The sequence below is a fragment of the Eretmochelys imbricata genome, chromosome 21, assembly GCF_965152235.1.
Source record: "Eretmochelys imbricata isolate rEreImb1 chromosome 21, rEreImb1.hap1, whole genome shotgun sequence".
Taxonomy (NCBI): domain Eukaryota; kingdom Metazoa; phylum Chordata; order Testudines; family Cheloniidae; genus Eretmochelys; species Eretmochelys imbricata.
The window spans coordinates 17,571,725-17,585,942 of record NC_135592.1 but is presented as its reverse complement, the minus strand read 5'-3'; the positions used below and the strand labels follow the sequence as shown (position 1 = coordinate 17,585,942).

The 14,218-nt window shown below is 58.3% G+C and overlaps 1 protein-coding gene across 1 annotated transcript in view; it reads right to left on the bottom strand.

The window, feature by feature from the left end:
- The window catches only part of AMPD2 (adenosine monophosphate deaminase 2), a 41,811-nt gene extending 28,240 nt beyond the window's left edge, over positions 1-13,571 (bottom strand). Inside the window, exon 1 of the mRNA XM_077839366.1 lies at positions 13,493-13,571. Coding sequence (XP_077695492.1) covers positions 13,493-13,571 — 79 coding nt within the window. The remainder of the gene's footprint in view (positions 1-13,492) is intronic.
- Between the last annotated feature and the right edge of the window lie 647 nt (positions 13,572-14,218).

Genomic DNA, 14,218 nt, shown 5'->3' with positions numbered 1-14,218 from the left:
CTCAGAGAACTGGCAGTTCAGCCACCACGGTAATAGAGGCTATATAAAAACCTACAGCAGAGGGGTAATAGGAGAAGGAGGCTCTTGCTGCTGGGCTGCTGCTCCAAATCCAGTCCAGCCTGGCAGGACTGGGACAATGTTACCTTCTAATGGCTGGGTCAGTGGCCAGCATGAAATGGGTGGTGGGTCTTAGCCCAACCCCTGGGGAGAACAGACGCCCACAGCACATTAACCAGCACTAACCGGCCCCCACCTGACAACGGTCACTGACAGGCCGCAATAGCACTCAGCACCAGGATCCCAGCATCTATTTAACCTCACAGCCCCCTTGAGCTAGTTCAGCGTCGCTCCTGTCTCACAGATGGTGAGCCCGAGGCAGAGGCTGCATTCTCCAGTGCTCAGTACAGGCCAGTGATACCAGAGCCCAGCAGGTGCCCGGTGTCCTGAGTTCCTGTGAGGGATGGACCCTTTGGAAGCCGCTGGCTCGAGCAGAGAGGTGACTGGCCCAAGATCACACAGGGACTCCGTGGCAGAGGCAGGAATAGGGCCTAGGGCCAGACCACTGCCAAACCCACCAGATCATCTAACATCTCCCAGAGAGGCCAGGAACTGAGCAGCACGCTGAGATCGAAGTCTCCTCTCTTCCCTACAGCTGGTCCCACCAGGTCAGTTTAGATGTCGTGGAGGACGAAGCTTGCCCTGTGCTTCTGTTTTGGACCTTCAGGCTCCAGGGCTGTTGAGCCGGCACTGAGCTCACTGCAAGGGTCTCTGGAGAGAATGAGAGCGTAACAAGAACAACCTGGTCTCTGTTCTGCTACCCAGGACAGGCCTGGGGAGAGAACTCTCTCCTGTCTCAGCCTGTCCGAATGAATATAAACCCAGCAGTCAGCTCCCACACCAGGGAAAAGCAGGCACCGAACCACAGAGAAACCTGAGGGTCTGTTTTAATGGGTGAACTGGCTAAAACTCGCCGGCCTTGGGATTTCATGGGAACAGGAGTCACCTCCCTGTGTCCTGGGCTGAGATAGTGCAGCCACCTCTAGCTCCCACTCCACACGCAGAGAGGGCAGTGCAGAGGAAAGCTATAAACAGTTCCAGACAGGAAGGTTTTCCCACCCATCCCCCTACACCTAATCTACCGCCCTGTGTTAATTAGCCAGGTGCACTGCTGCTAGGCAGTGGATGCTGAGCTCCCTCGGCTAATGGGCTGATCTCATGGATCAAACTCTAAATTCCTTGAACATGAAGGTGCCATGCAGCACAGGGAGAAGGAAGGGATAATACTAGTGCAGCAGCAGCTTCCTCACACCACTTGGAGTCACGTGCCCACCTGCAAAAGGCAGAAGGACCATCACACAACAGAGTAAGGAAAACAGCACAGTCTCCCCAAGGAAAGGAATGGGAACCCCATCGCCTGAGACTGGCCAGAGCCCGGCCGGAGAGGCTGTCCCAGGTTCCCCTCATGGAGCCTCCTCTTTCTTTCCAGTCTCTCACTAGAGGGGCAGACATGGCCTGGCCTCTGGCAGGGAGAGAAGCGTATTACCTCTTTTCCACCCTCCCCTGAGACCCTCCTGACTGCTGAGGCAGTTCTGCCATTCTCCCTGTGGCCAGTGAGGTGTAGGTGGGGGGAGCAAGGGAGATGGGAGACAGCTACTGTTCTACTCTACCCAGCCCGCAGCTGATCCACTCCAGCACCTGCCTCTGCTCAGAGCTTCCCCAAACAGCAGCACAAAATGGCCCTGATTCTCCCCCTGCATAGGACTCTGAAGGGCAGCCATGGAACTGACTAAAGTCTTGTTAATTTCACTCTGAGGCTGGTAGGCAAAGTTCTGAGCAGGGGCAGAGAAGCTGGAGCTGTGGCCCTCTGTCCGTGCATCCACGTTCCACTCAAGGGGGGTTCGTTCCATAGCTAGAAATAATACACACACTATAAATGAAAGCTTAAATTCTACAGAAGTTGGTTTCTCCTCCAAGCTCTCTGGGGAAACTCCTACTCGCTGCTGAGGCGCGGACTAATTTGATCTCCAGCGCTGCTGGGGAGCGGCTGAAAGGATATTTAACTGCTAAACAGAGAAGATGGATGGGAGGGAGTTAAGAAAAAAAGGCGGCACAATATGCAGAAGTGTGCAAGGAGAGATGCTGCCACTGGGAAGAGATTCCCTCCCCGCCCCGCCCCTGTCATAGAACCTCAGGGTTGGAAGGCACCTCAGGAGGTCATCAAGTCCAACCCCCTGCTCAAAGCAGGACCAATCCCCAATTTTTGCCCCAGATCCCTAAATGGCCCCCCAAGGATTGAACTCACAACCCTGGGCTTAGCAGGCCAATGTTCAAAGCACTGAGCTATCCCTCCCCCTGCAAACAGAGGAATCCACACCTGGGGGTGAGGGGGGGGGGGTGCGCTGTGTCCCGAGGGCAACATCTTTCAGATAAGAAATGAAGCTGAAACCCTGGCTGCCTGGAGCTCCATTGTCCTTCCCCCATTCTCAGTTTCAACTCTTTTTCATTTCCTGTCCTCAGCGGCTGTGACATTGCCCTGCACCGGAAACGGCTGCTTTGAGCCACCCAACAGGTGGCTGCATTGCAGCGGCATGGGCGGGGGCGTGGGGGTAGGGAATTCTTGTTTATACCTCATGTCAAGTGCTGTGGGGTCCTTGGGAACGGAAGGTGCTATTAGCATGCAGTAGCCAGCGTCCCCCTGGGCTACCAGCTCAGTGTGTCTCGCTCCTAAGCCAGGGACACTTCCTACCCCTCTTAACTATCCAGTGGGTTTTGAAACCACTGCACTGATTTAGCAGGTCTGGGTGGCGAGAGGAGGATCGGTTTAATCCCTTTGAAGTTACTCAGCTTCTGAGATCACCGCTCTGGATATAAGTCAGGGCTCATTGGGAAACTAGGCTCTCTCATGCCAAAAGGCTGAGCCCTTAGACCCATTAACCCCTTTATATCTGGACTTTGCTTCACAGCCAGATTATCGCTCAATGGGGGTGTATTTGTGCATGGGGCGGCCCTGGAGATGCCCCTTTTGGGCTGCTGAAAGGGTTAAATCAGACCTCCAACCCAGAGTGCTCCCTGGGCTTTAGCTCAGTGCTGGCCAGGGTGGGTGAGGGGTGTTTGCAAAGGACCCCACTGGAGTTCTCCTTTCAGGCCCCATGGCCAACCCTGGCACAGGCTGAAAGGAAAAGCTCCTCTTCCAGCTGTCAATGGCTTCACGTGTCTCCTAATGGTCTCCATGCACAGCACGCGCCATCAATTCATTCGGTGAACCAGTTGGTGCTGGGCAGCCACAGTGGGGCCAGCCCCAAGGACAGGGCTTGGCTAATGCAAGCCAACGAGGGCCAGGCTCTTCTGACTCCTGGCAACCCCTGGCTCTGCCCCCCAGGGCAATGGCACGTGGACAGTGCCTGCGTTAGGTTGCGAGCACGCACTTGGGAAGCCCAGAGAGAGCAAACATGTCGTTAGCTAATGAGTGTGCCAATGGGCCAGGTAGGGGCTGCAGCTCAGAGAGCCTCCAGGCAAGGGTCTCCAGATCCACTGGACTCCTTCAAATCTCCACCATCAGTCTTTGGGGATCCCAAATCCTAGTGCAGCCGCCTCGCCTGGGAGGCCCTGCAGTGTTGCAGCAGAGCCTCAGCTGTGTCAGCAACCCAAACTCCTTCCCCCCCAGCCCCCCGCCACTGCTCCAAACACACCTGAATGCTCCTGCACTGCTCCCCGCACCCAGTCCTGCCCTATGCAGCTGCATCTCCCCACCCGCGCTCCCCTCTCCCAGCCTCCATCTTGGCGGGGGGTGGGGTGGTGAGAGAAGCTGCCTTTGCTGAGCACCCCCATGGTCCTTCAGCCCTCAGGGCTGCGGGGCGCAGGCCACCCCCAGCACAGACCTACTCCACGCAAGAAGCTCCTGGCTTCCAGCAGCCAATGCAGCTGGGTCTGTCAGCTGTTGCCTGCTCGACCCCCGCCCCTTGGGAAGGATGGGCTGCCCCCACCACCCTCCAAAAATAATTGTCCAGCTCCAGAAGCCTGGTACCACCCATGCAATGACACTGAACAGAGCCTCTCCCCCCCATGGGACTTACCGCCCCTGCAAATACCCCACTCCTAGACCCCGGCCCCCCACCCGCACTCCTTTGCCTACATGGCTGGCTCTGCTAGAAGGGCTTCCTCCCCAGCATCCACAGCACAGTGCCCCAGCAGGGCTTCATCTCCCATCCCTCCTCACACCTGGTACCCCCCAAAACCTGCAGGCTCCTCTGCTCAGACACAATCCAGAGCTGCGACATCAGGGCCTCTCTGAGCCACTGCTTCCCAGCAGAGCATCCCATCGCCTCCTACCTGAGCACGGCTCATGGGGGACAGCCCCCGGGGGGGCCGATCAGGCGCAGCTGCAGCAAGCGCGGGCCCCGGGGGGAGCCTTGCGCAGACAAGGGGCATGGGCTGGACACGGCTCTGGCCACGGCTGCAGCCGGCGTTTCACAGCCTCCTCCGTGCAGCTGCAATCCCACAGGATTCCAGCTCTGAAGCCGGCTTGGGCTGTACCAAACGTAGCCACGCGCCGGGGGGCGGAGACCAGAAATATTTCAGCCCCGTACAAGAGGCAGACAAAGCCCTGAGACATTGTCTCCCAAGGCGGCGGAAGCACTGGGTTGCAAACTGGGCACAGAGCCAGCACGCGTGGCCTGGCTCACCCACGAAGCAGCATCGATACCCAAGGATCCCTCCTGCCAGCGCCAAGGTTGCTGCCCTGAGCCCACAGCGCCAGCTTAGCCCATCTCCAGCCTGGCAGCACCCAGCGCTGGAGCATCTGGCTCAGCCTGTGCGGCTCTGTGTCCCAGCTTGGCCAAGGCTACCCAGGCGGGAGGGCCGGGCCGGGCCGGGGCTGGGGCACAAGGACATGCTACCTCAGCACAGGCTCACTTGCCGGCCAGCGGTGGGCGTGCAACTCACAGAACGATCTGACCCCCAAACCCTATCCTGTAGCCAGCGCAAAGAGCCAGGAGTCCTGACTCTCACACCCCTTGCTCTGATGCACTAGACCCCACTCCTCTCCCAGAGCTGGGAGCAGAACCCAGGAGTCCTGGCTCCCAGCCCGCCCCACTCTAACCACTAGACTCCACTTCCGTCCTTGGGCTGGGGTCGAACCCAGGAGTCCTGACTCCCATCCTCCCTGCTCTGACCATTAGATCCTCCTACCTGCCCAGAGCTGGGAACAGAACCCAGGAGTCCTGGCTCCCAGCCCCGACCCCGCTCTCACCATTTCCTCCCAAGTCAGAACAAGGCAAAGTCTGACCTCACTGGCTTCCCCTAGCCCCCAGGGGCTTGGAGTTACTGAGGGAGGCAGTGAACAAGCCAAGGGCAGGGCTAGCGTTAGGAGAGGAGATTAAGTCTCACTCTGGTTGTATGGTTTAATGCTCTCCCTGTAGGGCTGAGGCCCTGTAGCTGAAGGGGGTGGGGGCTACTGCTGGGTGAGGCTGGCTACCAGGGCTGGCTCTTGGTGCTGCAGCCACCTACCAATGAAACACTCACACGGACCTAGAAGGAGCAGCTGCTGCCTCCCTCCCTGCAGAGGGAATGGACGTGCCCAGCCCACACTTCGCTCTGTCCCCGAGATGTAAAGCTACAGAGGAGCTAGGGACAGGCCTTTTATTACATAGCTCCCTGCTCCCTAGCAGCTGGGCTGGACTCCAGCCTAGGCCGGCATCTTCCCTTCCGGATGGCGAGAGGGAGGCCTTGGGGCGCCCCGATGACACAGCACTCCACCACTGCCTGCTCCCAACACCTGGCAACAGCTCCTAAACCCGGCTGGACCCCCCCCACATGTTACAGCCAGGGAAGAACGGAGGCTCAGCTCCGGGGGCAGGGGATGCGAAGCACCTGGACTTCAGCTGATGGGAGTCTCAGGTGCTCAGCATTTGGCTCTAATTTAGCATCTTTTGGTCCAAGCAGGGGGCAGGGGATTGGTGAGAAGTGGCTGGGCTGGGATAGGATGATCCACCCAATATCTAGGGTAAGGAAATATCAGGACAGATTCATCCTTTGCTCTCTGCACCCCGAGTGGGCTCTGAACAGCCTAGATCAGGCTGCGCTTGGCCTCAGGCCCTGCCTTTAGATTTGTCCTTCAAGCATGCAGCTACTTGCTTATTAACAAGACAGAGGGAGGGGAGACAGCCAGGGCTGGGAGAGCAACAGCCAGCAACAGTGGTGAGGGAGGCGGGGCAGCCATGCCAAGATACTGCCCTCAGGTGAGGAGGACCCAGAGCTGGGACGTCAGGTGCCACTGTTTCCCAACAGAGCATCCCATCGCCTCCTACCTGAGCACGGCTCACAGGGGACAGCCCCCGGGGGGCCGATCAGGCGCGGCTGCAGCAAGCACCCCTGGCAATGACATCATCATTTTGTGCAAAAAGATGCTATTAAAATAATACACTGCCCTTCTCTTACCTACTGCAAGGCTCTCACACGGCTTCATAAACATTCATTCATTGCAGTCCACACTGGGAGGTAGGCAAGTCACTGAACACATGGGGAAACTGAGGTACACGTCAGAGAGAATGGGCAGCCCTGAGGAAGCACCAGCTGGGACAGCCCCAGGCTCAGCACCTGTGAGGTGAGATTATTGCCTCACATCCTGGCAAACAAGTCTGGCCATCGGCACTGGGGTGCAAGCAATGAGTCACAGACAGGAGTTCCCCCTCCCCACCCTGGCAGCCACGCCCCAGCTCCAGCCATGGCTTCACAGAACAAACACAGGTCTGGGGGGACCCTGGTAGCTGGAAGCAGGTGGCAGCCACTGCTAACACAGCTCCCCTGATACATTTGGGATGTCCATCTGGGGATACCATAAAGGGCCCAGGTGTTCCAGGGAGTGAACACCTGAGTTGCAGGTGTTCATCTTTTGTGACAATCGGGCCCCTTTCCAGTGATTCCAGTTGGGCTCCCAGCTCCTGAGGCCCTCCGGACCCAGCGCCAGCGTTTGGAGCCCTGGCTGGGACCACATTGCTGCAACTGCGGCCTCGGCTCCGCTCCCAGATGGCTGGTTTATCTCCACGCAGGGATTAAGGACAACAGCTTCTGTCCCCGGAGATGGAACAGGCTGGTGCTGAGAAGCAGCCTGCCTGGAGCCTAGCCAAGGGGCCGCAGCACATCACCACCAAAGGGGCGCACCACAAATCCTACGCCTCTCTGCTGCACCTGGAGCCCTCGGTCGCCAGCTCCTCCCTCTCACTCCAGCCTATATAGAATCATAGAATATCAGGGTTGGAAGGGACCTCAGGAGGTCATCTAGTCCAACCCCCTGCTCAAAGCAGGACCCCCCTTATAGGCTCAAACTCTGCTCCCATTCTGCCCCTGTTAGCGTCCCTGAGCCAAGCCTGTCTCCTTATGAGAGTCACCTTGGGGCACCCTCCAAACCCTCTTTTCCAGGAGGGTTTCCCCGATGGGAAATGCCCACTCTCCCTCCCCAACCCAGTCCCCCTGGGCTATTCCCCTCTTCCTCTCTCAGCAGATTCTTTCGCTGGCCTCCGGGCCCAGCTGGCAGGGGTCCCCAGCTCAGGAGCGGTTGCTTGCAGCACACACGCAAATCCACTCCTGCAAAGAGAGTGGGGAAGGAGCCCCGTTATGCAACCCGGCTGCAACCTCCTGCTGCAGCCCCTTGCACAAGGTCAGGTTCCTCAAATGACGCTCTGCAGCGCTCCGGCTCAGGGAGGGCTGTGCAGACAGAACGGTCCCCTTCCTGCCTCCTACCCATGCTACAGTTGACACTGTGCTAGCAACAACCAGGAAGGCTCCATGTATATTTTGCCTTTCTACAGGGTCTTTCAGCCAGTGGTCTCACAGCCCTTTCCAAAGAAGAGCCAGTGTAGCCATCCCCATGGCACAGATGAGGACACTGAGGCCCAGAGGAGGGATGTGACTTGCTCAACAACCCAGTGAGTCAGTGGCAGAGCCAGGGGCATTCCCAACTCCCAATCCTGTGCTCGGGCCACTCCAGCTGGTATCAGCCATCAAAGGGAAGAGGGTTTGCATATAACCACATGGAGCGTCTGGCCTCCCCTGTTCCAGAAGGAAAGTCTCTGGGTCCTTGCAGAGCCCTTAGCTTTCGAGAGGTCTCATAGCCATGCACAGATCAAGTTTCAGCCAGGCTGCTAGATCCTGAAGCTACAGGCTGGAGTAAGGGGGGGTGGGGTGTCATGTGGTGGAAGGGACCCCAGAGATCTCTCCATCAGAAGGTGGGGCCCAGTAGGAAGAGAGGCTAGGCTGGAATTCCCATAATTTTTGACTGCGCAAGGTGGGAACATTGAAGGGTGGGATGGAGATTTCCATTTAGGTGCCAATGTTTGAAAACTGATCCCAGAGACTGAATCCTGCCTTGCTTCAGATAAGGACTGCGGGGTGGGGGTGGGCAGCTGTGAACCATTGTAGCTGTCACAGCTGCGGGGGAGAATATCCAACAATCCCCCCAATCCTAAAAGAACTAAAATCTAGTCCCCTGTCAGCCATTGCCCCTGACACCTTTGATTTGTAACAGTCCAAATCCTACACAGCTAATTACCCCTCCCCTTCCCATTCCATCCCACGGGTGGCTAGGCCATAGGAGACTATCCTGGAGCAGGGAAGCCTGAGGGGTCTTTTCCAGCCCTTGAGTCAGTGGAAAATCACTGGCCAAGTAAATGGCTGCAAGCGGAACTCAAGTGTGATTATTAAACTTTCACTGCCCACTTTACAAACAAACCAGGACCTGACCCCAGGTCTTAATGTTCTGTCTCCCTTTGGCAGCCTTGCAAGTAGCATTGGCAGACAGACTCTTTTTTTTCATTTTCCAATTGTTTTCTTCCTCGATGATGTCATCTCTGGGAGGTAGGCAAGTCACTGAGAAACTGAGGCAAAGATGAGTGACTCGCCCAGTCACACCGCAAGCCAGTGACAGAGCCAGGAGTCCTGGATTCCAGTTCCTTGTTACTAACTGTGGGGTTGCACTGCCTAAGTAGCTACTAACATGCCCTCCTGCCAGGGAGAAAAACTTTCTAACACAGAAGCGTAGCAATAGGCCAATCAAGTCAACAGGCTTATTGTACCAGAGCAAGTTCACCACAGGCCTTTCAGTAGGGTCCCCATGCACCGTGTGCGTAGGGTGTGGGATTCCCCCACAGGCTGATCTGGGATAGCTTGAAGTGCCTGTGAGGGGTTTATGGGACACTTTAAAGCATCTCTGCAGCATTCGGGTATCACAGGATTCGACCAGACCACTCCCTATCCACTAGTAGTCACAAGACCATCCACCCAATTATTCCCTCTTCCCTTGTGCCATCATTTACTTCAGTTAAACATAAGTGTGAATCAGAACAGTAATGTTCTACACCCAGTGTCTGCATGACTTGTAGAGCGACAGAGAATCAGGTCCCGGGGTTCAACTCCTGGCACTGCTCCAAACTACCTGTGTGTCCTGGGATGAATCGCTTCCCTGTGCCTCAGTTTCCCTACCAGGTAAACAAGGGGACAGTGCTACTTGCCTACGATTCGCATAGTGCTTTGAGAGCTGCGGCTGAGAAATTAATAAGTGCTAAGTGTTCTTATGACTACAGGATCCAAGTCCCAGAAACCCCAGGACATCTTCTCATGAAGGCTTCCCATCGGCACCTTTAACCCAAGCTGGCGAGCAGGTAGCTGTGATATTAGCGTGCTCCTGCTCTCGGGAGCCCACGCTTTCTAGAGCGCTGGCAGCATCTGATTAACAGTTCCTGGAATAATTACCATCCAGCGGGGTTTGCTCACTGAGAATGCGGCAAAGAATTCTCTACTAATCCAGGCTGTGTCAGTAACCAATGACCTTAACCCTTCATAAAATGCCTTAGAATCCTAGAATGTCAGGGTTGGAAGGGACCTCAGGAGGTCACCTAGTCCAACCCCCTGCTCAAAGCAGGACCAATCCCCCACTAAGGCCTAAGGCATTGTACACCTCGAAGGGCAGTCATTGTCCTAGGGTGAAAGCTGGCATCTCTGACCAGTAGGCAGCAGTGCAGCTCCTGGCCCCCCTCATGCACTCCCTGCTGCATATCACCCCCCTCACCCGCCCCACCTCAGATCTCATGCTGGGAAGCAGCAGTGGCAGTGAAGGGAGGGGAGGTGGATGGAATCTGGCAAGGAGCAATGCTTGCCAGAGACTGCACTATGGCAGGAGGGTGGCAGGGAAGGGATCTCAGGGGAGCACAGGGAGGAAGCAGGACAAGGAGAGGCTCAGCTTGGAGCTGGGGGAGGGTCAGATTTAGGGTCCTGAAGTGTGAATTGGCACCGAGAAACCTGTAATTAAGAACAACCACAAGTGTGGGGCTCGAGCCCACCATCTGCTCAGCAGAAACCAGCAGACTCCCTGGGCCTGGCACAAACCCGCACTTCCCCAGGCTGGGGTGGGCGTAGGGCAGAGTCCTCTGCTGCTGCGTCCTCGGGGAGCAGGGGCCACGGATCCACGCAATGCACGGGAACAGACAGCACCTAGGCACTGACTCTCCAGGAACCTGCCAGCAAACATCCAATAGGTGCCCCAAAAACCTGGGTCAGCCATCAGCCCTTACCCCATCTCCTCAGTTACCCTGGAGCTCATCTGACTTCTGCCCAAGCCCAGCATCCCTGGGCTGCAGGTCTCAGCTTCACACCGAGGCGCAGCCAAGCTGGAATCTCCTCTAAGGGTGTGTCTGCACTGCAATTAGACACCCGCAGCTGGCCTGTGCCAGCTGACTCTTGGCCCGCAGGGCTCAGGCTAAGGGGCTGTTTAACTGTAGTGTAGACACAGGACCACTTCACAGGGTCCTAGAGTCCGGACTCCAGCCCAAACCTGAACATCTACAGCCCCACAAGCCCGAGTCAGCTCCCTGTCTGCAGGATGCCTCCCACAGCCCAGGGGACTCGCAGAACCCACCTCAGCTGTCTGCATGAGGCAAAGTGTGTCCTTGGCAGTAGGCTCTCATCAGCATGAGCTTCCTCACAGCAGTGCCCTGTCCATACCGGCTCTGAGTCCCAGAACCAGCTGCATCACAGATATGCTGATTTCACCACCTTCCTCACACCCTAGAGGGATGGTGCAACCCAGTGACTCTTCCTCTGCTGGAATCCTGTCTGCCTTGACCTCCTCCTCCTCTAGTCAGCCTCTCCACTCCCCTGGCCCAGGTGGCTCTGTCTTGTGGGAGCCGTGCAGGTTCTGTAACCTGACCTCCCCATGCGAAGGAGCGCACAGCAGGGAAAGCAGTGACGTGCCTCACCAAGCGCTGTCGGGCTGCGGCTTGCCAGGCATGTCACTAAGGAGGTTGCTACCCATTTCAGGAATTATAATTACAGGCAAGAAAAACAAGGTATTGATCCACACGCAGAATTACACACATCTCTATCCCCATGCGGCCAGGGCAATCAGCACATACACGCACGCCCATACACACAGACACAGGTTAGCATCAGGGTGTCCATCTGACACAGCCATATGAATACACGCTCCCCCAAAGACATAGCATGCTGATCAGCATCAGCTGGGCTTCTAGGCGCGATGGTAACAGATGATAAATAAATGAATAAGAATAATGTGTCCATGCAACACAGCACCATGAGGGCACAACACAACACTCACTTGCAGATTAGCTAGGTGCATTATGGGCTTTTCCCTCCCCGCCTGCCTCTGACACATCAGGATACCAGCTGCTTAGGCGCTCAGATACTACGGTGCCCAAGACTGACATAGGACAGTGAACTAGATGGCACAATGGCCAGATTCAGTATTAAGCTGGATTTCATCTAACCTAGCAAGGCATTCGCTGTGGGGCACCCACACCTGACAAGTTGGGTGGGTCCCTGACACCCAAAGGTGTCAGGGACCCACCCAACATTCACAGCCCCCCTAGGGGTCAAGTTTTGAAGTCTGTGCTGAAGTGGCATGATTCTCACACCGCAAGATACAAGCAGCCCCCACTGACTATAACAGGCATCACTAGTATCCTGTAGCCAGAGAACAGGACCCAGGGTTACCTGGCCTGCAGAGCTGACATCAAAGTCAGGGACCAGGTCCCCCAACATTAGAGGATGCTGCCCAGGGCCCCGCAAGCCAGGTGTGCCCAAGGCTTGGCATCTCCGCAGCAACCTGCCTTTGCAGACTGGGGGACCTGGAATACAATGGAGGGAGAATGTTGTGTGGCCCCAAAAAGTAGTGGTGGCTGTGTTCCAGGCCTCAGAGATGACCCCAAATTTTGGTTTGGTCCATATATTCTGTGCCCACAGATCCATGCCACACACACACACCCACAGACCAGACAGGGCTCACAGGGACATAACACTTGGCTCTTCCATGGCAGCTTTCAGCCCAGGATCTCAAAGCACTTGCTGAAGGCAGGCGAGGAGCATCACACCCATTTCACAAATGGGGAAACAGCCACTAACTCATTGGGGATGGCTCAAAGCTAGGAACAGAAGGAACCCAGGCACCCTGGCCCCCACCCGCCTGCTCTAACCATGACAGGGCACTCCTGCCCAGAGCCAGCCAGGGAACCCCGGCCCCCCGGCCCCCGCTCTAACCATGACAGCGCACTCCTGCCCAGAGCCAGCCAGGGAACCCCGGACCCCGCTCTAACCATGACACCGCACTCCTGCCCAGAGCCAGCCAGGGAACCCCGGTCCCCACCTCCCTGCTCTAACCATGACAGCGCACTCCTGCCCAGAGCCAGGCAGGGAACCCCGGCCCCCGCTCTAACCATGACAGCGCACTCCTGCCCAGAGCCAGGCAGGGAACCCCGGCCCCCGCTCTAACCATGACAGCGCACTCCTGCCCAGAGCCAGGCAGGGAACCCCGGCCCCCGCTCTAACCATGACAGCGCACTCCTGCCCAGAGCCAGCCAGGGAACCCCGGCCCCCGCTCTAACCATGACAGCGCACTCCTGCCCAGAGCCAGGCAGGGAACCCCGGCCCCCGCTCTAACCATGACAGCGCACTCCTGCCCAGAGCCAGGCAGGGAACCCCGGACCCCGCTCTAACCATGACACCGCACTCCTGCCCAGAGCCAGGCAGGGAACCCCGGTCCCCACCTCCCTGCTCTAACCATGACAGCGCACTCCTGCCCAGAGCCAGGCAGGGAACCCCGGCCCCCGGCCCCCAACACGACAGTCCCTGCCTCCTGCCCGCTCCCCCCGCAGGCGGCGCCACACGTCCACACACGTGCTCGCACAGCTCCCGGCCCCACACTCGCGCGCAAACGGGGGTGCGGGGGGGTCCCCTTTTCCTCCCCGCGCCTGGATCCATCCCTGGCCTTTGCCACCGCTGCTCCCCTCCCCGCAGCGGCGCCCCCAGCCAGACGCCCACGACCACCAGATCCCCCGCGGCGGCGGCGCCCGGGCCCACACGGCCACGAGGGGAACCAGCGACCCCCGTCCGCCCGTCCCCGCGGCCCCTGGGCGAGCGGAGAGCGCCGGCCCCCCGCGCGGAACAAAGGCGGCGCCGCCCGCGGGCGTGGGGCCCGGCCGGCGCTCACCTGCGGCGGCGGGGGCCTGCAGGCTGCCCCGCTTCTGGAAGGGGGGCTTGCCCCGGGGGGCCGCGGCGCCCGCCGACATTCCGCTTCCGTGCGCGGCCGGCGAGGCGGAGCTGGGGGGCCGGCGAGGCGGAGCTGGGGAGCCGGCGGCGGCTCTTCCTGCCGCGGCGCCCCAGAGCTTGCGCGGCCCGCTCGCCCCGCCCCTGGCTGATGATTGATGCGGCGAGCTCGGGGCTGGAGCGAAACCCGCGCGCCTCCAGGCCCCGGCGGCCGAGAAGTGGCGCCCCCCTGCTCCCAGGGGAGGGGCATGGTCTGGAGCAATGCCTGGATGGAGATGGGGTCAGTGCTGCTGGAACTAGGGGTGCCGAAGTAGAAATAACAGACACCAAATACATGGTTTCCAGGGTTTCCATCGGCAGCACCCCCCACTGCAAAAAAGCTCCAGCGCCCCTGGGGGTCTCCCCCGCAGCTTCCCCAGCCAGGCCTGTCTGATCACAGCTGTTTCCAGGCCCGCTGAGCCCCGGGGTCCCTGTAGCCCCGTCTCTGGGCTTTGCCAGGGGCCAGGGCCAGCAGCTTCAGAGGAGAGGAGAAAGAACTCTGCAATGGGCACTTGTGGAATATGGGGGCTCCTGGCACCTCACCCCACCCTGGTGCCTGCCCACCTCCACAAACACATGCCTCAGGGGTGTATCTTTGCCCTAGGTGGCACTTACAGGCAGATAGTCACAT